The sequence below is a fragment of the Macrotis lagotis genome, chromosome 1 (assembly GCF_037893015.1).
Source record: "Macrotis lagotis isolate mMagLag1 chromosome 1, bilby.v1.9.chrom.fasta, whole genome shotgun sequence".
In the NCBI taxonomy this organism is placed as follows: domain Eukaryota; kingdom Metazoa; phylum Chordata; class Mammalia; order Peramelemorphia; family Peramelidae; genus Macrotis; species Macrotis lagotis.
The window spans coordinates 291,445,201-291,469,691 of NC_133658.1; the positions used below are offsets into that span (position 1 = coordinate 291,445,201).

The 24,491-nt window shown below is 39.6% G+C and overlaps 1 protein-coding gene across 5 annotated transcripts in view; it reads right to left on the minus strand.

Moving 5' to 3' along the window:
* Window positions 1-24,491, minus strand: part of NTMT1 (N-terminal Xaa-Pro-Lys N-methyltransferase 1) — a 44,165-nt gene that overhangs the window by 4,331 nt on the left and 15,343 nt on the right. Inside the window, exons 1-2 of one of the 5 annotated variants that reach the window (XM_074210970.1) lie at window positions 6,758-6,858; window positions 305-524 (exon numbers count right to left, since the gene is read on the minus strand). In XM_074210970.1, coding sequence (XP_074067071.1) covers window positions 305-466 — 162 coding nt within the window. In that variant the 5' untranslated portion in view covers window positions 467-524; window positions 6,758-6,858. Of the gene's footprint in view, window positions 1-304; window positions 525-6,046; window positions 6,223-6,503; window positions 6,648-6,757; window positions 6,859-24,491 lie in introns of those variants that run through there. The other 4 variants (XM_074210969.1, XM_074210973.1, XM_074210971.1 and 1 more) reach the window with 4 other exon arrangements.

Consider the following 24,491-nt stretch of genomic DNA (forward strand, 5'->3'; position numbering starts at 1 on the left):
GATAGCTTTTCTCAAGACTGGATCTGGATATATCACTGAAGTCTCCTTTTATTGTCATGGATTTGAAAGGATCCTATGGATTCTTTTATAGTCACCTATACATCAGTGAAAAGAGAGAAGAGTGATTTTTTTTGGTAGCTGGTAATAACTAGGAAGCCTGAAGTGTTGCATGTAAAACACCCAGCTAGTTTGAGCTCCAACACATCAGAGCAGCTATTTATTCCCATTCAAATCACATTTTATGATGACAGACAATATTTTTCCACCCCATACCTGCCTGTGGAAAATCCCAAGACCTGCCTACCCTCAAAAACCTCTGCAGGAACTTCCTGGAGCTGTTGATGTCGATGTTGGAGATATGGCCATACCCCCCAAGCATGCCGTCCACTGTGGGAGGGACATCTTTCCAGTACTTCTCTGCCTTTAAGTAGAATTGGCTTTCATCCTCCACAACCTCACTTGTCATGATGCAACCAACTCAACACAGGCTGTTTCCTGGACACCAACACAATCAGCTTTGGATCCTCTCAAGAAAGAAGAAAAAGATTAACTTAGCACAATAGGAGAGATCAATTATCATAAGGTTCTTTATTCTGCACTCACAAAATTTGCCATTTAAGAAGGAAAGATAAGGGCAGTGGATAGAGCACCAGTCCTGGAGTCAGGAGTACCTGAGTTCAAATCTGGCCTCAGACAATTAATAATTACCTAGCTGTGTGGCCTTGGGCAAGTCACTTAACCCCATTGCCTTGCAAAAACTAAAAAAAATTTTAAAAAAGGATACACTCTCTTTTGGATAATATTCCTCTGTAATAAACAATTTCTACTAACAAATAAGAACAGAACCCAGCTGATAGAGTAAAAAAAACTGAGCATCCCATTGAATTCTACTGATGTCTGAAATCAGACTAAAATAACATTTTTGGGACAGAAGGTGAAATTTAAAAGGATGATATGCTAGCAACATAGCCTTTAAGGAAAAAATAATAGTTATGGTACCCACAAAGACAAATTTTGTGCCACAGAACAGGGTTTAATGTTCATAGAAAGTTTTAAATATTCATGTCCTGGCCACAATAAGGAGAGAAGGAAATAAAAGGCTCACATCCCATGTTTCTCTTTCACACAATCTGGGTATGAAGATTGCAGACTAAAAAGAATCTTAGAATCATAAATCTGTGTAATTGAGATGCTTATCTAAGTCCAATCCTTTCATTTTCCCAAGGAGGAAATGAAGACCCAAGGAAGTTAAATGACCAAAATCTCAGACATTGCAAATATCAAAAAATTGGAATTTGAACCCAGATCCTCTGATTTCAGAGCCTTCCAGGGTCACACACTTTCTCTTCTTCTGGGCTTTTAAAGCACCTGTATTTACTTTGGTTTAATTTCACAAGGCTGCACTGAACTAAGAAACCTGACACCCAAAGAGTAAAGCATTTGACCATAATCATATATTAGTAAGAACTGAAATACAGAATACTATTCTAGGTATCCTAAAGACTCTTAAACAATATAAACCAGAGAATATCTCGTGAAAAAGGAGCAACCAGATTGAAACAGTGACCTAGGCACAAATTCAAGGTCTTCAAAGTACTTTTTTCAGAGTAAAAAGAGCTGAAGGCTCTTTATTCACCAATTCTATGTTATGTTCTATTTAGCTTGTTCTGGTTTTGCCAAAACCGAAAGCCTGAGGTTCAGTGGACTTTATTCTGATAAGTACATCTCTCAGGAATAGGCAGTTTTTCTCTTTGTGTGATTTCATCAGCTCTCACAGGTCCAATCATCTTTTTGCAGTTGACAAGAATATCCAAGTCCAGCCCCATTTCTCTCCTAAGCTTGAATCAAATGGTACATCTCAAAAGCAATCTCAAACTCAATACATCCAAGACAGAGCTCATTTTTTTTTAAACTTTCCTTTTGGTTTTTAACATACCACCATGAATGAACAAGCATTTTTATAAAGCACCTAATATATAATATGCATCCTAATATTCTGGGAATGGGAATACAAATAGAGTGAGACAAAACTTGTCCTCCTTACATTCCAATAAGAAAATAAACATTCACAGATATGTAAAATATAAGACATACATTAAACAAGGATGCAGAAATCGGAGATACAAACTAAGAATTTAAGAAATACTTCTTGAAGCTGGATTGTACTTGAGATGGAAACTGAAGGGAGGCAGGGATTCCAAGAGTCTGAAATGAGAAGGGGTGGATGAAGGCTGCATGAAGGCTTGCAAGGGAGATAAATTTAACTATTTACAAGGAACAGTAAGGCAGTCAGTTTGACTAAAGCATAGATGGTGCAATATGAAATGGAAGGATTTTGAAAGACTTAATTCTAAAACAAGTTTTAAAATTTTACCCTAAGTAATAGGAAAACACTGAAAGAAACCATTAATCCGGGAGTTGTGTGAAAACTTTTATTTGACAGCAGAAGATCACTTAAGAAACTACTGTAATCTAAGTAAAATGTAAAAAAGGGATCCAACTAGGGTGATTGTGTTAGGGACAGAGAGAAGGGTATGACAGGACATAAGTTGAAGAGTAGAGTCACAAAAATTTGGGAATAGACTGGGTGAGGGTATCCATTCTCAAATTAATTTTAGTCTCCTGTGAAAATGCTTTCATGTTGTTAACTCTCCAGCAGAATCTAAGCTATTTGAAGGCAGAGGTAGTTTTTCCATCTTGTCTTTGTATTCTCAAAGTTGTGCAGTGTCTTGAACCCAGAAGTTCAATAAATGTTTGAATTTTACTGAAACTTTAGTTTCTCCTTTTTTAGGGAAACTTCAAATCCTCTTTTGACAATGAAATATAGTCCTACTTTTTGTCAGTCCTCAGCTCTTCTATTGCTACTCTTTCCCTTATGGTGACTTGACTAAGGCCCTGGGCCTCAATGATCAGGGCAGTCATTTCCAAATTAAATATCCAGTCCCAAAGTCTCTTTAGCTTTCAATGCTTATCTTAGCATAGCACTCCAAACTCAATATACCCAAAATCTACATCACTTCTCCCCAATATCTGCACCTTCTGGATTCCCTATGTTAACAACCATACCATCCTCACTGTCCATCAAAGCTTAAAACCTCAGAGGAATCTGATTCATCTCTCATCATCTGCTCAAGTACTATTTATCATCTAAATCTCATATTTAGATTCATGTGAATCTCATATACATTAACTCCTATTATTCCTCCTTCTAATCTGTTTCACATATGTACATATTTTAAAAACAGTATTTTATTTTTTCCAATTACATGTAAAGATAATTTTAACATTTTTTATAAAATTATGAGGTTCAAATTTTCTCCTTCCCTGTCCTAAAATGGCATTTTGACATGGGTTATGTATATGCAATCATGTAAAACATTTCCATACTAGTCAATGTTATGAAAGAAAAAGAATAAAAGGGGGGGGAAACCCATGAAAAATAAAGTGAAAATAGTATGCTTCAATCTGTACTTAAAACTCCCTCTGAATATGGAGAACATTTTTTACCATGAGTTTTTTGAAATTGTCTTAAATCACCGTACTGCTGAGAAGAGCTAAGTCAATATTAGTTGTTCATAACACGAGGTTACTGTTATATATATTTTTAAAATGAAGTTACTTGTCAACACAGGAACAGAAATTATTTAACCTGACTAGAGTTTCTTGCTTAGGAAATTCAAGTCAAAAACGAATTGGGGGGGGGGGGGGGCGGCGGCTAGGTGGCGAAGTGGATAGAACACTGGCCTTGGAGTCAGGAGTGCCTGAGTTCAAATCCTACCTCAGACACTTAATAATGACCTAGCTGTGTGGCCTTGGGCAAGCCACTTAACCCCATTGCCTTGCAAAAACTAAAACTAAACAAATAAATAAATAGGGAAGGGTGATGTGTAAAGTAACAAAGGGCAAGAAGCCAGAACTGGTTTCTTTCTTTACTGTGGACAAATAACTTATAAAATGACTAGAAAACAAGTGTTTTATTTTAGCACTGCATGTCAAATTCTGTGAATCAACTAGATGATGCCAATGAAGTAGGCTGTATGTTATCCTGGGGTAAGTGTATAATTGAATTTGAACAAATTATGTTAAGTACAGAATATAGAACCATAATACATCTATGTATCTTAATATATATTATACCACTATTGTGGTGAGGAGAAGGATAATGGAATAGTTACCAAGTTGTAACTCAGAATTCCAATTGTCAAGCAGGGAGAGGGAGAAAAAAATGCTCAAACAACTGAGGGTATAAAACTGTGAGGTCATTATGTGATTGTCCTGAGTGGCATGCTGTACTGGATCTTAGATATAAATATATCCAACTGCCCCTGTAATTCTACAATGTCAGCGTCCCTCCCATTCACAAGTACATTCTCAAAAAGGCAAGGAGGTACTCTGCCCAGAATAGCTGATAGAACCCTAGACCTTTTTCAAGGTCCTGAGATACGTGATGGAGGAGCTAATAGTAACCAGCCAACATCCAAAACAATGCTACCTCATTCCCTCAAGAGAGTGTTCATATTCCCCAACAGTAAAAGAATAGGTAATGGCCCAGTTGATATTTATCTAATTAGCATTTGGGGGTTATTTCACTTGGTTAAGGTCTGATGGGTAAAGCAGCATTCTGCTGATAAAAGAACGGGAATCCCCTTAAGGAGGGGGGAGGAAGGACATTGTGCTTTTAAAAAACCTAATAAAGGTACACTCTGCCTAATAATTGGTTTCAAAAAAGAGTAAAGATAGGCTGAACATAGGCTCATACATTTGGAGCTGAAAGGGGCTTTTCTCAGTTGATTACTTCCAATTTATCTTGAATATAGCCTTATCAGATTCTAAGTTCCTTGAGAGCAGGGACTGGTTTTTGCCTTTTTTTTTGTATCCTTGGGGTTTAGCAAATGGTCCCTGGCACATAAGCAACCACTTAAAAAATGTTTAAGGACTCGACTGACCTTAGGGCTATTCTACATTAGCAGTGTCAAACTGAAATAGAAAATGATCCCTACTGAAGAATATGTCAAATTAACATTATCTAAGGCTGTATCTTATTTTTATTTTATTTTGTTAAGTATTTCCCAATTACATTTTAATCTAGTTCAGTTGCACTGACAATAACCAGTAACTTGGTCACAAGTTTGACCCCTCTGTTCTGGACCAACCTCCCATTATACTAATAAGGAAAATGAGATTCAAAAAAGTGGGATTTGAATCCAGAGCTCTTTCTACTGAATCGGGTTCTTGTAATATTTTATTAGAATTTAGTCATACTATATTATTGTTATTGTAAATCTATACTGGCAGGACAATATTTGGGGAGGGGGAATTGACCCAACATATAAAAATTTAACCAAGACATTTTTTACAGAATATCTATAAAATAAAAAGATTGGGGGGAGGGGTGTTGATTTACTTGCAGTAGGATTCCTGTGTACTATCCAGGTCCACCAATACATTTACAATGGCATGACTGACAAACATTTGAGTTGTTAGGAATACGACATGATATTCACCTGTTACAAAGCAATGGCATTTGAGCAGAAACCATTTCAACTCCCACAGCTGATAGAACTAAGCTTTGAATAGGCCCGAGCCCTAACTTAACTTGGTTTTCTCACATCCGGATACATACTAAACTAAGCTCGTTTTGTCAATATGATAGCTAGGAACACCACCAAGGTCCAGCAACAGCAAACACTTAAGTCTACAGCCAAGAAGCATTTTCTATTCTGCAATATAATTCACAAGACTACAGAAAGTGAGGCATATGAGTAACTATTATGTGGTGGCCAAGACACTCCTTTCTATAATGTTATCTCTCCATGTGATTATCAGAATGAGAGAATGTCACAGTCCAGTGAAGCCAAGAGGTCTGCTAGTCCCATCTCTCTCCTTTCATATAAAACACAAGTCCGCGGAGAAGCCCTTATGCGCTGAGATCACAAAGTGAATTAGAAAAAGAAATGAAAACATTAAGGTTTAAGTACAAAGAAGGGAGGGGTGACTTGGCGAACTCTTGGGTTCAAATTCTATTTCTGACCCGTGGGCAGGGCACCTCTTTAGTGGAGCTCACCAAGCCCCCAAGGCGAGGCCCAGAGAGGGTGAGGGCCTTATTCAAAATCACTTTAGGTGAGAAGCACAGATGGACGGGGTTCAAACCCGGGTCTTCCGGCTCCACACTGCGGCTCTGCTCCCTAAGCGCATTCGTACCACGCGGTCCGCGCGCCCGCGGCAGGCGCCTCTCGGGGCTCCGGCACAGACCGCCCGGGCGGCGGCCACCCGGCCCGGGGCGGCGGGGCTGCGATGCCCGGCCCGGGGGCGCCGCACGTGCCTCCGGCGCCCGGGGTCACCCCCACCCGAGAGGGTCCCCACACGCTCCCGGGAGGGCGGGGCCGGCGTCACGTGGCCAGGCTCGCGCGCCGGGGGGATGGGCGGGCAGCGAGGCCGTTGGGAGGGAGACCTCCCCCTCCCCCCAGCCGCCGCCCCCGCAAGGGCCGCCCCCCGCTACTCACCCTCGGGACACAGGGCGGCGGGTCACCGAGGGCCGAGCGGGAGGGGCCGTAGGGGGCCTCGGCGGCGGCGGCGGCGGCCCGGACACCGCGGCCTCGGCGGCGGGACTCCCGTTCGGCGTCGGGAGCGAGCCGCGTGCGTTCCCTTTGTCCCCGCTACGTCACTTCCTCCGGGGGGCGGGGCGAGCCCCGCGGGCTGCCCTCGCCTTCCGAGGCAGCCGCGCGCCTTTGGGCGGCCCCGAGCCCTCCGTACTTACTGCGAGCGAGGCGCCGAGGACGGGCTGCCGAGGACGCCCTCGGGAAGCGGGAGGGCTGGAAAGCCCGGCGCAGGGCGGGGCCGCGGGCTCCAACACGAGGCGCCGCCGGCCCGGTGCGACGCGCCGACGAGGGCTGCCGCCGCGGAGGGAGCCGAGCGGGCGTGACGCGGCCGACCGCACGGAGAACCGGCGGAGGCTTCGGTGGCGGCGGGCGCGCGCCCCCCGGCGGGCGCGTGCCCGTGCCCCGACGGCCGAGCAGAGGCGCCGCAGTACCGCGGCGGGGCGCGGGGGTGGCAGCACGAGCCCGGCGCTGCCGGCTCCCAGGTCGGGCCGGGGACACGCCGCAGCGTGGGGGCTGCGCGGGGGGCGGGGGCGCGCGAGCCCTAGAAGTGAGAAGAGGCGCCGCTCTGCCCCGGGCCTCGGTGCCGAGCATCCTTAGTGCCAGGAATGCCAGTGGGTCCGTTTGGTGTGACCCGGGACCCGAGGGAGAAGCTGCAGCAGAGACCTGGGGGGCTTTCCCGAACTTTTCTTTTTTTTAGTTTTTTGCAAGGCCATGGGGTTAAGTGGCTCCCCAGGGCCACACAGCTCAGTAATTTAAGGGTCTGAGCCCAGGTACTTCTGACTGCAGGGCCGGTGCTCTGTCCACTGCGCCACCTAGCCGCCTCCCTCTACCCAGCTCTTAACCTCCCGCGGCTCTTCTCTATCTCCCATCACCTGCCTTCCAAGCCCTGCCTCCTCTTTCCTCCCAGTCAGCATCATGCATTTATTAAACCCTCACTGTGGAGAGGCTACACTATCACCCTCCTAAGCCCTCTATATTCTTTTTTTTTTAAAGATTTTATTTTGAGTTTTACACTTTTTCCCCAATCTTACTTCCCTCTCCCCACCCCCCACAGAAGACAATTTGCCAGTCTTTATATTGTTTCCATAGTATACAATGATCTAAATTGAAGTGATGAGAGAGAAATCATATCCTTAAGGAAGAAACAAAGTACAAGAGCTAACAAGATCAGACAATAAGATACCAGCTTTTTCCCCCCCTAAATTAAAGGTAATAGTCCTTGGTCTTTGTTCAAACTCCACAGTTCTTTCTCTGGATGCAGATGATATTCTCCATTGCAGACAGCCCCAAATTGTCCCTGATTGTTGCACTGATGGAATGAGCGAGTCCATCAAGGTTGATCATTGCCCCCATGTTGCTGTTAGGGTGTACAGTGTTTTTCTGGTTCTGCTCCTCTCACTCAGCATCAGTTCATGCAAATCCCTCCAGGCTTGCCTGAATTCCCTTCCCTCCTGGTTTCTAATAGAACAATAGTGTTCCATGATACACATATACCACAGTTTGTTAAGCCATTCCCCAATGGAAGGACATTTACTTGATTTCCAATTCTTTGCCACCACAAACAGGACTGCTATGAATATTTTTGAGCCCTCTATATTCTTCATCTGACCCTAATTTCCCCTCAATTCTACTTTCTTTCGCCTGAGGGGAGAAGGTAGAGATGTGCCTTTGCCTCATCTGACTATGAAGGGTCAAGGGAATACACCTGCCACAGCTGCAGGTACTCAAGCCTTTGCAGTCAGAGGTGAGGCTCAACTGCCTCCCCATACCACATTCCCAGCCACTCAAGTTTCTCTTTTTTCCCATAACTATACAAACTCCTGATACCTCACCTCTCCTATAAATCTTGAGGGGTACCATCATTTGGGCTATCAGTGCCCTCACTCTTATCCATTGCTGGGCTGGCACAGCGCAAGGGAAAAGACCAACTTCCCTGTCCCATAATTATACAGAGGACACACCTGAGTCCCAAATCTCTTCCATACAGGTATAACTCTGATAACACCTTATAGCTCTGACTGGCTTATTTTGCTAAGTTCAGCAGTTCTGGACCCCATATCTGCTTTGCTTTTGGGCAACCAAAATGAAGCTCACCCTAGACAATCCTTGAGCCACCAGGTGCTTAACCTGGTTGTTGTACCTCCAGCCCTGTAGCTCTCTTGGCTAATATTTATTGGTTTATGTGGAATGGTATGAGGTTAACTACATGGGGCCTAATGCAGGTCAAAGTCCATATACCCAACTGATAGTAATTATTCTTAATTCTAGGGCTCTAAATTGGCTTGTGTCTTATCCATTTCCCAGCTCCTGGAAGCATTATACTGGACCCAGTTCCTCATTTGTAAAATTTGACCTGGGGAAGATTAAATGCGTAGGGTTAGGGGACTGGGATGTGTAGGGCATTCCAGATAGAGGGTACAGAGGAAAGGCCAAAGCATTCCTGAAGGATAATGATTATTGGTCTAGTTTGATTGGAATGTAGGGCCCATGTTAGGAAGCTGATAGAGTTTAGCCAAAGAGGGGTTGATACCAGACTTGGATGATTGTACCGAACGTAATGAGTGAATTTTCTGGGTAGGGAAGTGCTATAAATCACAGAATCTTGCTAAAAGATAAATCTGACTGTGTGATATGGTTATCAGGGAGAGGAAAATATAATCTTGTAAATATCCAAGATTGACATGTCCAAAATATTTCAAAATGTCCAAAACAGTTCTTCCTAGTCTTGGGAGGTCAGAGAGACTCAAGCCCTACAGGGGGTGCTGTCCCACCCTCCATCTGGTGTAACTCAAGGGGGGGGGGCTTACAATAATGCAACCCTTCCTCATTCACCACCATCACACCTCTGCCATTTACTAACTGGGTAACCCTGGTGAATCGATTTACTTTTCTGATCATCATTTTTCTCCACTGTAAAATGAAGGAATTAAACTGAAAGCATCCAAGATCTCTTCTGGCTCTAAATATATGATCCTACAAACTTCTACCATTCTAGAATAGTCCCCTACCCTAGAGAGAATCCAGGACAGTGCTGCCACCTTGTGACCTAGGTCTAGATTGCATGCACTGAGCAAAATACCCTCTTACAGTCTGATTGATAGCTCAGTTTGGTGAGGGGAATCAGACCTAGTGCTGACCATCCCGACATCAGGGATGATTTCATCCTTGCCTACTGGGGGAGGAGAGGTTTATGGGTGGGAGGGTGTATCACATGTTCATCACCCACATCTGTTTGGGGCACCAGTCCAGAGAACTCCTTACCTCTCCTAACACCAGCAAATTTGTCGTCTTGAGAACAAAAGCTAAGGAAGAAGATAATGAGTTAAGGACCATCTCTAATCTAAAGAAATCTGGACAGAGCCCCGAGATCAAATCTGAGTCAGAAATTACCCCCTCCCTCCTTCCCTACTTTATGGCCTGAGAATGCAAAGAAAAACGGGATACATACATAGCCTAACCCATGGGAAGCTCCCAGTGTGAGGGATGAGAGATGGGAAGCTTGGGGTGGAAGAGATATCTGGAGAGACACCTTCAGAGCAGTCTTCCTGAAGAGGTTGTATTGGACTTAGATAAGCACTGAGGGGGTTATGCCAGGTAAAACCAAGTGTACTCCATTAGCAGTGTAGCCTATACCCAGCAGGTGTCTTGACTTTAAAGTTAGCCTCTGGAAAACAGTTTATCACTTTATCAATTAATTAATGAGGAATACTCTCCCTATGGGCTCGCATGAAATAATACCTGTTGCCCACTCCACCAAGCATGGCAACAACTCTAGCTGGAGGAACTTCAGATAAAGTTGTGACAGAACTTATTATGAAGATTTGCTTGGCATTGAGACAGGTGACAGGCAGGCTCTGGAATCTCTCCTAAAGGATTTTTTTTTTTTGGTTTTTGCAAGGCAAATAGGGTTAAGTGGCTTGCCCAAGGCCACACAGCTAGGTAATTATTAAGTGTCTGAGACCAGATTTGAACCCAGGTACTCCTGACTCCAGGGCCAGTGCTTTATCCACTGCGCCATCTTGCCGCCCCTCTCCTAAAGGATTTAACCACAGGGAATATTCTCAGAGTTCAGTTAGAAACATCCTGGAGATTAAAGGGGAACAGAGGAGAGAGATGACTTCTTAGCCTTGGGGCTATTGGCTCCTTATATCTGGAGCCCATCAGTGCCCATGGTGCTGGACTCTGCTCTGGTACTTGGGACAGGGTGGCATGACTACAGGACCACTTCTGACCAGGTCTATATCTGTCTGCTGTGAACATATTTTCTTTACTCCTTCATTTGGAGACTTGTGTTTGCCTCTTCTCACTCTCACAAGAGTGGAAATAGGAAGGTACTCAGACAGACTGAAGGGTTTCATAGATTTGTGGGTTCTGGGGATGAGCCAGCTTTGCTTTCTTAAACCTTTTTCTCCTTTTTCCTCCTTTCTTTCCTTGAGAGACTTTCGAGAACTCATTCCTCTTTTCAGTTAAGATACATTGCAATAGGAGAGGGTTTGCCCACATACTACACTATGTCCCCTTCGTGGTTAGAGATGAGGTGAGACTCTGCCTTACCTGCTGCCCCCTCAACCGCATATCCCTGCAGGATATATGGGTAAATAAATAGGTTATCAGTTTGAGGGAGGCAGCAGTGGCCATGACCTGAAATGTAGTAGCAGTCTAACCAGGAGAAGATTAAATTCAGAGTGACATCAGAAGTCAGGGAAACCCATCTTTCTCCCCATGATGTCCTGGTCATCCTATCTGAAGTCAAGGTTGAGATCTGGGGCTGTGAATGGATACTGACATTTCTCTCTTTCCCCCCTTTTCCCCTCTCCAGGACATGAAGCAGCAGTGCTGTCCCACAAGCATCCCATAAAATAGGAATGAGTTTTTTTGCAGTTATACTTTACTATAAACCATGTGCTCACAGGAAAGTTGATTACTTATGCCTCATAAAAAGAGAGAACAAGACTGTGCTAGGAAATTTCCCAGACATGAGGTAGGGGCAGAGCCAATGGAACTTCCCATAATTCTCGGATGATTCAGAGTCTATATTTCATATTACCCCTAGATCAATATTGAACCCAGGATGTTTCCTTTTTACACAATCACTCTTTCTTCTTATCATTTTTGGGTCATATATCACCTACCCTCCTCCATATTTCTTTTCATCAGAGGTCCATTCTATCTGTTAATAGGATTATCACTGTTTTTAGTCCCCCAGGATCTATTCCAGTCATCTTAGTTGACTTCCCAGAAAACACTGACCCCTGATTCCTGTTCCAATTCTTCACATTTCCCTACAACCAGCCTCAGTGATTCTATCTTACTATCCTCCAAGACAGGCATTTTTGGAAGAAAGGGTGATGTGTGGAGTCCAGAAATCTGGATTTGTATCTCAACTAGTGATGCAATGATGGGCAAGTTACTTTACTACTCTGTGCCTTGGTTTCCTCACCTGTAAAATGGGAATAATAATGCTCACATTATCCAGCACTGAGGTTATTGTGAAGAAAGCATTTTTTAAACCTTAGTGCACTCCATAAAGGTGCATTGTTATTGTCATAACAGTATTGCCTAGCAGTTAGAGCAGGGATTCTTAACCTGGGGTCCAATTGTGGACACATTTCAGGCATTATGTGAAATTGGATGGGGGAAAAATATATTTTTACCAAACCTATAACCGAAATTTAACATTTACTTCAATTATTTAAAAGTATTATTTTGAGGATAGTTATGATTACTACTTAGTACATTAAGATTTGCAAATTTTATCTTATTTGAGCTTGACCTCTGTAAATCTTGCTTCTGCATTACCTAACATGGTCAAATGATTTCCTAGAGGACAATGTTTACTGAATGAATGAGTGAATGAATGAAGCAAAGACAGGACCTTAAGAGAAGGTAGTCTTTAATCAACCAAGCACTATCTCTGAGCTCCCTAATTCAACTTTTGCTATTCCTTCCATCACAGCCTCCTTCTATGTTTCTTCTTTCATACATACACACATACCTACTAAACCTATGCTTTCCCCTCATGTGACTTCCAGTTATTAAGACACTTGTGTCTCATCCACCCCATCAACTCTTTCTGGTAACTCTAGGCTTCCTGTTCATTCTGAGTTCCAGGGTTAGCCTTCTCTCCACATTAGACCCACCACTATACTTATTACCTATACCGATCTTTAACTCTGGGCTGCCTCCAAAAGGAGAGACAATTCTGTTTTTCATATATTTCATACAATAAGCATTTGTTGAGGACATACCTCAGTTAAGCATTGGTGGGGGGGAGGAGGTATCAAAAAGAAAACACAATCTTTGCCCTCATAGAGCTTATGATCAATGCATTGGAAACAGCCTTAGAAACCTCTCCAGTTGACTACATTTTTCTCTTCCTTTGCCCTCATACTTTAGGACTATCCTTTTAATTCTGTTCTTTTCAAGTTCACCATAGTTCATTTGCTTTACATCCCCTCATGCAGAGGGTCTAGGAGGGTATCTATTCCACAGTCATCCAAGGAAATACTTCCTATGATTGTTCCAAATTAGAAAAGAAAACCACCAAAATGCAGTATAGATAGAAAAAACTAAGGGAAAGGTTTTGAGGAAAAGGTCATAAAAATAATAAGTTCAAAATGCTTCTCATTTGAGTTTTCCTCAGAGATAGCAAAGTGGACCTGGCATTAGGAAGAGCTGAATTCAAATTTAGCCTCAGATACTTACTAGCTATGTGACCCTTTGTGAATTATTTAATCTCTATCTGCTTCCATTTTATCAATGATAAAACAGGGGTCATAATACTATCTCACAAGGTTGTGATAATGTTTGTTGTCTGACTCTTTGTGATTCCATTTGGGGTTTTCTTGGCAAAGGTACTGGACTGGTTTTGCCATTTCTCCAGCTCATTTTGCATATGAAGAAACTGAGACAATCAGGATTAAGTGATTTGTTCAGGATTACACTGGTAATAGGGTCACATTTGAACTCAAGTCCTCCTGACTCTAGACCTGGCACTTAATCTACTGTACCACCTAGCTGCATGCAAGATAATATTTGTAAAGTCCTTAGTACCAATGCCTGATATAGTAGACAAATCCTTGTTCCTATCCCATCCTTACAACAACCCTTGTAAGGAAGTTACTATGGGTATTATTATTCAGTATGGATGAGGAAACTAAAGCCCAGAGTAATTGAGACTATACCTAGTATACCAGAAGAAGGCTTATGAATCTACATATTTTTCCTTCCAAAGTTTCTTCTCTTCTATACTATACTGCTTTTCCTCAGATGAAAATGACAAAATAGGAATAGGGGCATAATTTTGTCATGAATATAGCTTAGGGTCCCTTAAAACTATGCTCAGGTTCAAAATCATCTTTGGATTATTATGTACTCAAAACCATAGTGCACAAGCTCCCACTTGCTCCCCCCCCCATTATTAGACCATACCAGAGGATGTATTAATTCAAAGCAAAGACATTTAAAAAATAGCAAGGTAAAAAAACAAGGAAAAATCATCCTATACATACTAGGCAAAATAATCTACAGATTTCCATGTCCCTGATAGGAAAGGGAGCACTCATAGCCTGACAACCTCATACTCAGAGTTGCTTCCAGCGAGAATGTCTCCATCTGCAGAGCTGCTCTTGTATGTTGCTTCCTCCTCAGATGACCACTGCTGAGTTGTCCTCATTGATACGCCACTGTGCCACTGCTAATATTTACTGCCTTTTTGTCTGTTTGGGCTCTGCTTCTTCTCTAAGATGACCAACATCTGTTGCTTCTCTAATGAATTGTAGATACTGGGTAGCTTTTTTCCCTTAAAGCAAGAATTTTGCAGCTCTTTTTGAGCCTGTTGGTACCCTCAGGAGGATTTCAGTTTTTTTGTTTTTGTTTTTTTGAGACTAACCGTTGCCCTTAGTCAGCATAATGAAGAGTCCCTTGAGCCAAGACATTCTTTTTTTTTTTTTGGCTTGGCAGCGATTCTTTTAGTCCCCCTAGATACTTTGTGGGCAGGATTAAATATCTTTCAACTCCAAACATATTCCTGGAAGCTTTTATCAGGGCCATACATATTACTGTGGAATTTTACTTAGAAATACTAGAGAGGTAGAATACTAGAATAAATAGTAGAAATACTAGAGAGATGGTTTTTGTCCTGGATTCCTTTAGCAACACCTAAATTACTACCTAAAGTAAAAAACTGATTCTCTCCTAAAATTATCCCCGATACCCCATTGAATACATTGTTCTCCTCATTCTGCCTACTTCTCTTTTCCATGGTTCCTACAAGATATTTCTGTGCTTTTTTGTTTTCCAGTAGTTCCTTACAATTTAAAATTATTCCATTAATTCCTAATTCCATGTTTTTGTCCATTATTCAAATGATTAACATGCTTTGTTTTCAAAATATGTTTTATTTTTCCTTTTTTATTTCCTTTTGTTTATTTATGTTATTTGTTTTCAGGGTGGCCCTGGATTCTCAAAGGCTAAATCAGGGGAGAACAAGTTTTAGTAGAAGTTTCAAGCTGGAAAGGTTTGAATACAGAATCCACAATGGACTCTGTCTGCTCTCCAAGGATTAACCTAATTGAGTTTGGAGTGAAATGAAATAAAAATTCACAAAGATGTTATAAGTATGTGTTCATGGACCTTTTTTTCTGCTTAATAATGTCATTTTTTCCCCAATTTTTAAAATTATTTTCCCAATTATATGTAAAAATAATTTTCTTTTTTTTTAGGTTTTTTTTTTTTGCAAGGCAATGGGGTTAAGTGGCTTGCCCAAGGTCACACAGCTAGGTAATTATTAAGTGTCTGAGGCCAGATTTGAACTCAGGTACTCCTGGCTCCAGGGCTGGTGCTCTATCCACTGTGACACCTAGCCACTCCTAAAGATAATTTCCAACATTCATTTTGTAAAGTTTTCTCCCTTCCCACTTCCTTTCCCCCACCCTAGAATAGCTAATAATTTGTTATTGGTTACATATTTCTAAATGTTGTATGAAAGAAGAATCAGAACAAAAAGGGGAAAAACTAAGAGAAGAAAAAAAAGCATTTAAAAAGGTGAAGATAGTATTTCCATTTTCCATTCCTTTAGAATTATCTTTGATTGCCATATTGTATGGTATAGTGTATCTTTCATAGTTGGTCATCATTCCGTGTTGTTAAGGTGTATAATGTTTTCCTGTTTTGACTTGCTTCACTCAACATCAGTTCATGTAAGTTTTTTCAGGCTTTTCTAAAATCTGCCTGCTCATAATTTCTTACAGAGCAATAAAATTTCAATATATTCATATATTACAACTTTTTCAGCCATTTCCCTATTTGATCGGCATCCCCTCAATTTTCAATTCTTTTGCTACCACAAAAAGAGCTACTAAGAATATTCTTGTGAATGTGGGTCTTTTCCTCTTTTTTGTGATCTAGTAGTGGTATTGCTGAATGAAAGGGTATGCAGTTTGATAGCCCTTTAGGTTCAGTTCCAAATTGCTTTTCAGAATGGTTGGATCGGTTCACAATTCTATGGTGAGTTGTTCTTGCAAATGAAATAAATACTGATAAGCTTATTGTGTAGTATGTAAATCTTATGAGTAGTATTTCAAGAAATGAATTTGAGAAAAAAATAAGTCCATAAATTGATCATTCAGACATGTGATTCTATATAGTACTGTTAAACTTGGAGATTCAAATAGTGTCAAAATACTCTCCCATAATGCTTGCTGGCCTTTTCCAATGTTTAAATATTTGCTACAGGCTACACTTTTTTTTTGTAAATACTACTTAATATTTCTTATTTGTTAAATGATTTATAGATATCATAAATGAATAGTGATTATAAAGAATATTGGATGTATTTTAAGGAAGTCAGTTATCTTGTTGCCAAATATTTTATTTTATTTTTCCTTTCTTATTTATTATTAACATTCATTTTTTAAAATTTGAATTCCAAATTCTCTCACACCCTACATTCTCTCCCCAATAAGGCAAGCCATGTGAGGACAACTATATACATGTGAAGTCAGCTATGCTTTAAATCATTATCATAATATATTGATTCATAATAATAAGCCATGTATTTATAATAATCAGTTTAAAAATTAAACCTTTGTAAAGTCCTATCATAGAAAAAGGTAGTGTAGTGATTAGAGCACTGAGCTTGAAATTAGGAAGACTTATCCTAAGTTCAAATCTGACCTCAGACACTTACTAGCTATGAGACCCTGGGCAAATCACTTAACCCTGTTTGCCTTATTTTCCTCATGTGTAAAAGAAACTGGAGAAGGAAATCATTCCAATAGCTTTGCCAAGAAAACCCCAAATGGGGTCATGAAGAATCAGACACACAAATGAAAATGACAACAACAAGAAAATTATAAAAAAAAGATGTGTTATTTATTGTTGTTTTAAATTATTCAAAAACATATTTTAGGGATTCCCAAAAATTCAATTTCTCATTAATGTATCTCAAATATTAATGTCTATTGGGAATTTAGAGACACTATAGTGAGAAAAATTATAGTCTTCTTTAGTGAAGGAGAGTATCTACACAGATTCTTGGAGTTAAAGAAGTGAAGAAAGAAATATATTAGATGGAGGGGAAAGTGTAGTTGGGTTGATGACACATAGACAAAGATTTTCACTATGTGTTAGCAAGTGATGATCATTACATGTTGTAGTGCAAACAGTACCATAACTCTACTAAGGAAGACAAAATTCACTTCCAACTAGTGTGAAGATGGGGTAGGTGGAGGATCAAAGAAAAAAAGAATCATAGAGTTAGATGGTTTTTGGAGTCCTCCTTGATAGGTGAAGGTGGGGGAATGGAAGGAAGTATTTGAAGTCTAAGAAACAGCAGTTTTGGTAGAGTATTAAAGATGGAAAGTTAAAGACTTGTTTAGGAACAGAAAGGAGTTCAAGTGATCTAAAATCTGGAATTTGTGCTGGAAATAGAAAGAAAAGGAAAGAAAGTGATATACTGTAGAGGACTTTTAATACCAAGTGAAGGGATTTGAAGAATTGCATACTGTAGGCAGGAGAGAGCCATTGAAGGTTACTGAACAAGGAAGATCAGTCTGGTTGTGGTTTGTAATGTAGATCTACATGAGATCTATACGAGAAGTGATTGAAATAGGGTTAGTGGCAGAGAGAAGGGAGAGAAAACTGATTCATGAGATACCTGTTGAACACATGTGTTCCATGGTATTTCCACTGTGGGTATTCCCTTCCCTAGTGCCTGTCAACTGATCCATGCCTTTTTCTCTCAGAGAAACTCTCCTTCATGTCTTCATAAATCTTCTTCAAAGAATCAAATATATCCTGGAGACCTTCCCCTGGGTTTTTTTGATATTCTATGAGCATCAGAGCAATAGCTACTATTTCTTTTTCTTGCCTCATGATTCTTTTTCCAGTCACAAATGTCCATGATGATGTCTTTGCCACCACCTGTTAAATGCAGGTTGTTGTAATGTGATGCAGTCTACTTTTACCCATGTATCTTTCCATTGCATTTTGGATCACTTGAAAGTTTGACCCTTCTGAGATCATGCTATTCCATGATTCATAACCTCAGATAGTTTGTTCTACAAGTCAAATGCTTTTATAGTAATAAAAATTATGAATATGGCAGGATGTTACATTTTTTTATATCTCCCATTCAATTGTGTGGCCATGAAGATGTGGTCTTTTATAATTATTTGTGAAAGTCTACTTATCCCCTTTTCATCAAGGAAATTCTTGATATATGCAAAGATCATTAGGATCAAAGTTTTACAGAAATAAGTAAAGAAGTATATGAGTAATTATAACAGTGCCATTTAAGTGTGATAATAACAACAAGTGGTCTCTCATTCCATACTTTCGTAAACTTTCCTTCTTGACATACCTTCAAATTTATTCTCTGAGTCCCTTTATAATTGTGTCCCCCTTCACAGCACAGATTTCCTTAGAGTGTTTGATCAGATTCAGTTGCTTTTCTAAATTTCAATGTCTTGGGAACTAGCTATACTTATTCATATAGTGTACTGGATACTGACATGTTAGAATCCACAAATGATGATTTTACTGTAATCAGTGATGAGAATAAATTACTATAGAAACACTGGTAGATCTGTTCCATTTCAAATATGTTTCTTATTTCCCTTCCAGTTTCAACTATAGATGCTCCTGGAATGATTAGACTGAGGAGGCATTGAGGAGCAATGGTGGTAGAAAAACAGTGATCAGAGGATCTGAGTTCAATTTCTAGCACTACTATTACTTCCTATAAGATCCGATTAACTTCTCTCATTTTTCTACACTGTAAAAAGAGGGAGTAGAACTTGATGACCTTTAAGGTCTCTTTCAATTTTAAATTCTATACACTGGCAAAGACTTATATGAGTCATAAATTGTAAGAATAATTCTTTTTTCTTCTCTGGTAAACCTTTGTCTCTTCCAGTCATCTAGTCTTAAAATACTTTCCTAAGGTAACCTCTTTCCCCTTTGCAAGAAGAAAATACTCAGACATGCTAGAGAGTTAAATTATCTTCCTTCAGTGCACCCTACCTTGTCAGGAAGTGATACAGTCCCCTCCAGAATTAAGATTCTGATTAAGATTCCCCTTCCACAAAGGGAAGCACTTATTCCTTTTTTTTTTAGGGTTTTTTTTTTTTGCAAGGCAATGGGGTTAAGTGGCTTGCCCAAGGCCACACAGCTGGGGTAATTATTAAATGTCTGAGATCAGATTTGAACTCAGGTACTCCTTCCTGATGCCAGGGCAGGGTGCTCTATCCACAGCGCCACCTAGCTGCCCTGGAAGCACTTATTCTAAAAACTCAAGCAATCCTTTCTTCAAATGAGCCTTACCCTACCATTGATTAACCCATATAGTTCTTCAGATGATTTAGTTTCCTAGTTTCCCCAACTCCTGGAAAGGGAAAGCATTTAGGAATGCTTGAGAGTGAAATAACCATTCCAATGGTGAGTCCCACCTCTCCCAAAGACAGTCCTCTGGGTCTATAGTATCACCTTGAAGTACTTACTTCTCAACTAGTCCCAGAAGCTCCTTTAGAAGTAATATATTCTTGGATATACAAGAGTCATATAACTATTTTTAATGAGGGGCAAAATTTTGGTTTACTTCTCTATAATACAGCTCCACCCCTGGTTCTCCTTAGCATGTCTTCCCTGATCTTGATATTCTCTCCTTGGTCCTTGAACTCTTCTTTGTAAATTGATTAATTTAGGCATTGGTTTTAGCCAAGCAGTGGGTAATGTGTTCAAGAGATGTACTCCAGGTATTTCTGTGCTTTTCCAGAAATTCCTTGCTGCTACATTGGCTCTATTGCTTTCTCTGGAGCTACATGTTCCCTTTTGACCTGATTCCTGGAGTGGCAGCAGGGCCCTCCAGGGGCTATGTCTGCCTGACTTGTCTTTGGATATCTTATTTTTTGTTTCTCCATTTCTTTATCTATTCTCCCTTTTAAGGACTAAATCCAAAGGCTTAAATCTGGTGCAGGACTAAATCATGACTTATTCGGTCACCCTTAATGTAAACTCCCAAGACTAAGTGAGCTGACACTTTATCAATCAAGGCACCCTCAATGCCAGACAGTCTAAAATGTGGGAATGTTTATAAACTATTTAGGGAGATGATTTCAATACCAGAAGAAAAGATTTGTCATTTAGAATCATAGAAAGCTGTAAAGCCATTTAGTCCAACTTCTTCATTTTAGAGATGAAGAACTAAGATCTAAGGAACTTCAACAATATATCTGAGGTCACACAGGTAGTAAGATTCAGAATTGGGATTTGAACCAGGTCCTCTAATTCCAGAGCCATTGTATCATCAATCTTGATCAGGCTCCTCCTGATCAACCTTCTATATAAACATTTTCCACATATTCAGGTTAGTAACTTGTTTAAATAAGGGCCAATTAGAAGTTTTCTAAAAGTACACAGTGTATTTTTCTTATTAATGAACAAACACAAGGGTTTACTTTGGTACTGGGCATTAGATGACACTAGAGATACAAAAATAAAAGTGAAACAGTTCTTGCCTTCAAAGAACATACATTCTATAAGGGGAAATAACATACATACCTATTCATATATTCAAAATATATACAAAATAAATATGGGGAAATAGATGAAAAAAATGTGAAACAAAAATGTCATTGAATACTTTTGTGCTGTAAGAAATGACACATATTGGGGTGGCTAGGTGGTGTAGTGGATAAAGCACCGGCCTTGGAGTCAGGAGTACCTGGGTTCAAATCCGGTCTCAGACACTTAATAATTACCTAGCTGTGTGGCCTTGGTCAAGCCACTTAGCCCCATTTGCCTTGCCAAAAAAACCTAAAAAAAAAAAAGACACATATGATGAATTCAAAGAAACATGGCAGGCCTTATATGAGTTGATGCAAAGTTGAAGGATACAGAACTAGAAAAATAATATGTGAGTTCGGGTACCAAGAGGCCACAGTCAAGATCACACAATATTTAACATCTACCACTCTAAAGTAACAGAATAAATTGTGATATCCCTAAAGGCAAAAGATATGGGCTTACAACCAAGAACTTACCTTCTAAAACAGAACATAATACAAGCAAGAAAATGGATTTTATTGAAATAAAAAAATACTAAGAATTCCTTATGAAAAGATCAAACTGAATAGAAATTTTGTAATGCAAATATAAAATAGATTGGCATAAAATGGTAAACACAGGTGAACAATTAGGAGCAAGTATTTATTGACCCCCTGCTAAGTGCTGGGGATACAAAAACACACTCTGCTCAGTAGGAGTTCATACTCTAAGATATATGATAAAATGCAAACAATTATATACAAACAACATATATATATATATATATATATATATATATATATACAGGATAAATTGGATATAATCTTGTATTAAGGGGAATCTGGAAATAATTCTTGCAGAAAGTAGAATTTTATCTGAGACTTGAAGTCAGATAAGCCAAGAGGATGAGATGAAGAAAGGTACAAATTCTAGGCATGAGAGATAGACAGTGAAAATGCCTGGAATTGGGAGATGGAGTGTGTTGGGCAAGAAAGAGGGAGGAGGCCAGTGTCACTAGATAGAGTAAATGGAGGTGAGTAAGTTGTAAGAAGACAGAGAAGAAAAGAAAGGGTCATGTCATGAAGAGTTAAAAGATAAAAACACAATTGTGTATTTGTTAAGATATAAACAACCTCTGGAATTTATTGAATAGGGGATGATATAATCAGACCTACACTTTAGGAAGATCAGTTTGACAGATTAAAGGAGGATGAACTGGAGTCTAAGTAGGGGAGAAAATTGAGCCATGGAGAACAAACAGAAAGCATACTCCTTCCAGTTTCATGACTCTCTTCTCAGTAAAGAAGAGGTGGTGGAGCAGCTAGGTGGTACAGTGGATAGAGCACTGGCCCTGGAATCAGGAAGACCTGAGTTTGAATTAGACCTCAAATACTTAATAATTACCTGTGTGACCTTGGGCAAGTCACTTAACTTCATTTCCTTGCCCCCCCCCCCCAAAAAAAAGAGGTAGGAAGCAAAGAGAGTAAAAAGTGTAAGAGAATAGAATGGAAGTAAATATATAATATTTAAAAGTTTTGCATAAAGAAATTCAATGAAGTTAATATTAGAAGGAAAAGTAGTAAACTGAAAAAAATATTTGCAGTGAATTTATCTGATAAATGCCTCATTTCCCAGATGTATAAGGAATTGATTAAAATGACAATAAGAACCATTCCCTAAATGATATCAAAAAGATATCTTTAGCTATTTGCAGAAATTCTTCAAATCATTATTGATTAGAGAAATATAAATTAAAGCAATTTTGAGAATCTACTTTACACCCATCAGATTGGTAAAGTTGACCAAAAAAAAGAGGAAAATTACAAATATTTGAGTGTCTGTGGGAAAACAGGCACTCTACTGCACTGTTGGTATGATTGTAAATTGTAATAGTCATTCTGGGAAGCAAATTGGAACTGTGCTCAAAATGTTCCTAACCTGTATGTACTGCTTGACCCAGCAATACCATTTGGCCTACACCCCAAAGAAATCAAAGAAAGACAAAAAAGGTCCTACCTGTACAAAAATATTCATTGTAGTTCTTTTTGTCATGGTCAAAAAATGGAAACTAAGGGGCTGTTTCTCAATTGAGAAATAACTAAACAAATTAAGGCATGTGAATATAATTGAATGCTACCATATTGTAAGAAATGAAACAGTTTCATAAATTTGAGAAGATGTATATGAACTAATGCAGAGTGAAGTTAACAGATCCAAGAGAACAATTTATACCATGTTAAATTATAAAAACAATTTTGAAATACTTAAGGACCTTGAGTAACAGAATGATCAATAATGATTCCAGATAAACAAAGATAAAGCATCCTTCTACCTTCTGACAGAAAGGTGATAACCTAATGCAGAATGAGTCACACATTTTTTGCTGGTATAGAAATTTTTTTATGATGCTTATTTATTAAAAAGGGTTTTTCCTCCAGTGGGTGGAAGTATGTGCAGAGAAGAAAAAAAAAACCCAAGTTTGCTCATTGAAAAATATAAAATTAGGGCAGCTAGGTGGTGCAGTGAATAGAGCACTGACCCTGGAGCCAGGAGTACCTGAGTTCAAATCCAGCCTCAGACACTTAATAATTACCTAGCTGTGTGGCCTTGGGCAAGTCACTTAACCCCATTTGCCTTGCAAAATCCTAAAAAAGAAAAATATAAAATCATATATTAAAATATTTTTAGGACAACAAAAAAAAAAAGAAAACAATATATGCAATGACTACCATATGAATGGAAAGAAATACCACCAACAAAAACAATCAACACTGAATATGGTCCCTGAAGAAGAGACATGAGAATACTCATCCCTTCCTTCTATATAGACTGTAAATAGAAAGGGACAAGGTTGGGAAGGGCTTCAAATACCTAAATCATGGAAATAATAAGGAACTGTTAGAATTTATCAAGAGGCAGGGTGGTATGTGATATGATCATAGATCAGCTTTAGGAAGATAGCTTTGGATCTTATGACTAGTGAGTAGTGGATGAATTGGAATGAGGAAAGTCTTGAATCAGGGAAACTAATCAAGTTATTGCAATAGTCCAGGTATGGGATGATGAGGACTAGCACGAGGGTGATGGCTATGAAAAGACCCTAATTGAAACTAAATGCTGAGGAATTTTAGTGATCACAATTGATTTTAAGAAGGGATATGATATCCACATCCAGAGAAAGAACTATGTCATCTGAATGAAGACCAAAGCATACTATTTTCAATTTTTAAAAATTTGTTTTATACTTTGTTTTTTCCCTTTCATGTTTCTTTCCCTTTTGTTCTTATTCTTTTTTTCAGAACATGACTAATATAAAAATATGTTTAACATAGTTATATACATGTATAATCTATATAAGATTACTCACTGTCAAGGTCGGGGGGGAAGGGATGGAAGGAAGGAGAAAAATGTGGAACTCAAAACCTTAGAAGAAATGAGTGTTGGGGCAGCTAGGTGGTGCAGTGGATAGAACACCAGTCTTGGAGTCAGGAGTACCTGGGTTCAAATGCGGCCTCAGACGCTTAATAATTTCCTAGTCATGTGGCCTTGGGCAAGCCACTTAACCCCATTTGCCTTGTAAAAACCTAAATAAAAAAAAATGAGTGTTAAAAATTATCTGAATTTTTAAAATTTTAAAAAAGAAAAGATATGACAAAGATGGCAGAGTAGAAAGAGCATTACAGCTGAGCTCTTTCTTCCAACATTCTTCTCTAAACAACTTTAATACCTCAAGACAAATTCTGGAGAGGCACAGCTAACAAAAGGTCAAGGTGATAAATTTTTTTCAGCCCAAAATAGCTTGGGAGATGTCTGTGGCATTTGGTTGAGAACTGACTAAGAGCACTC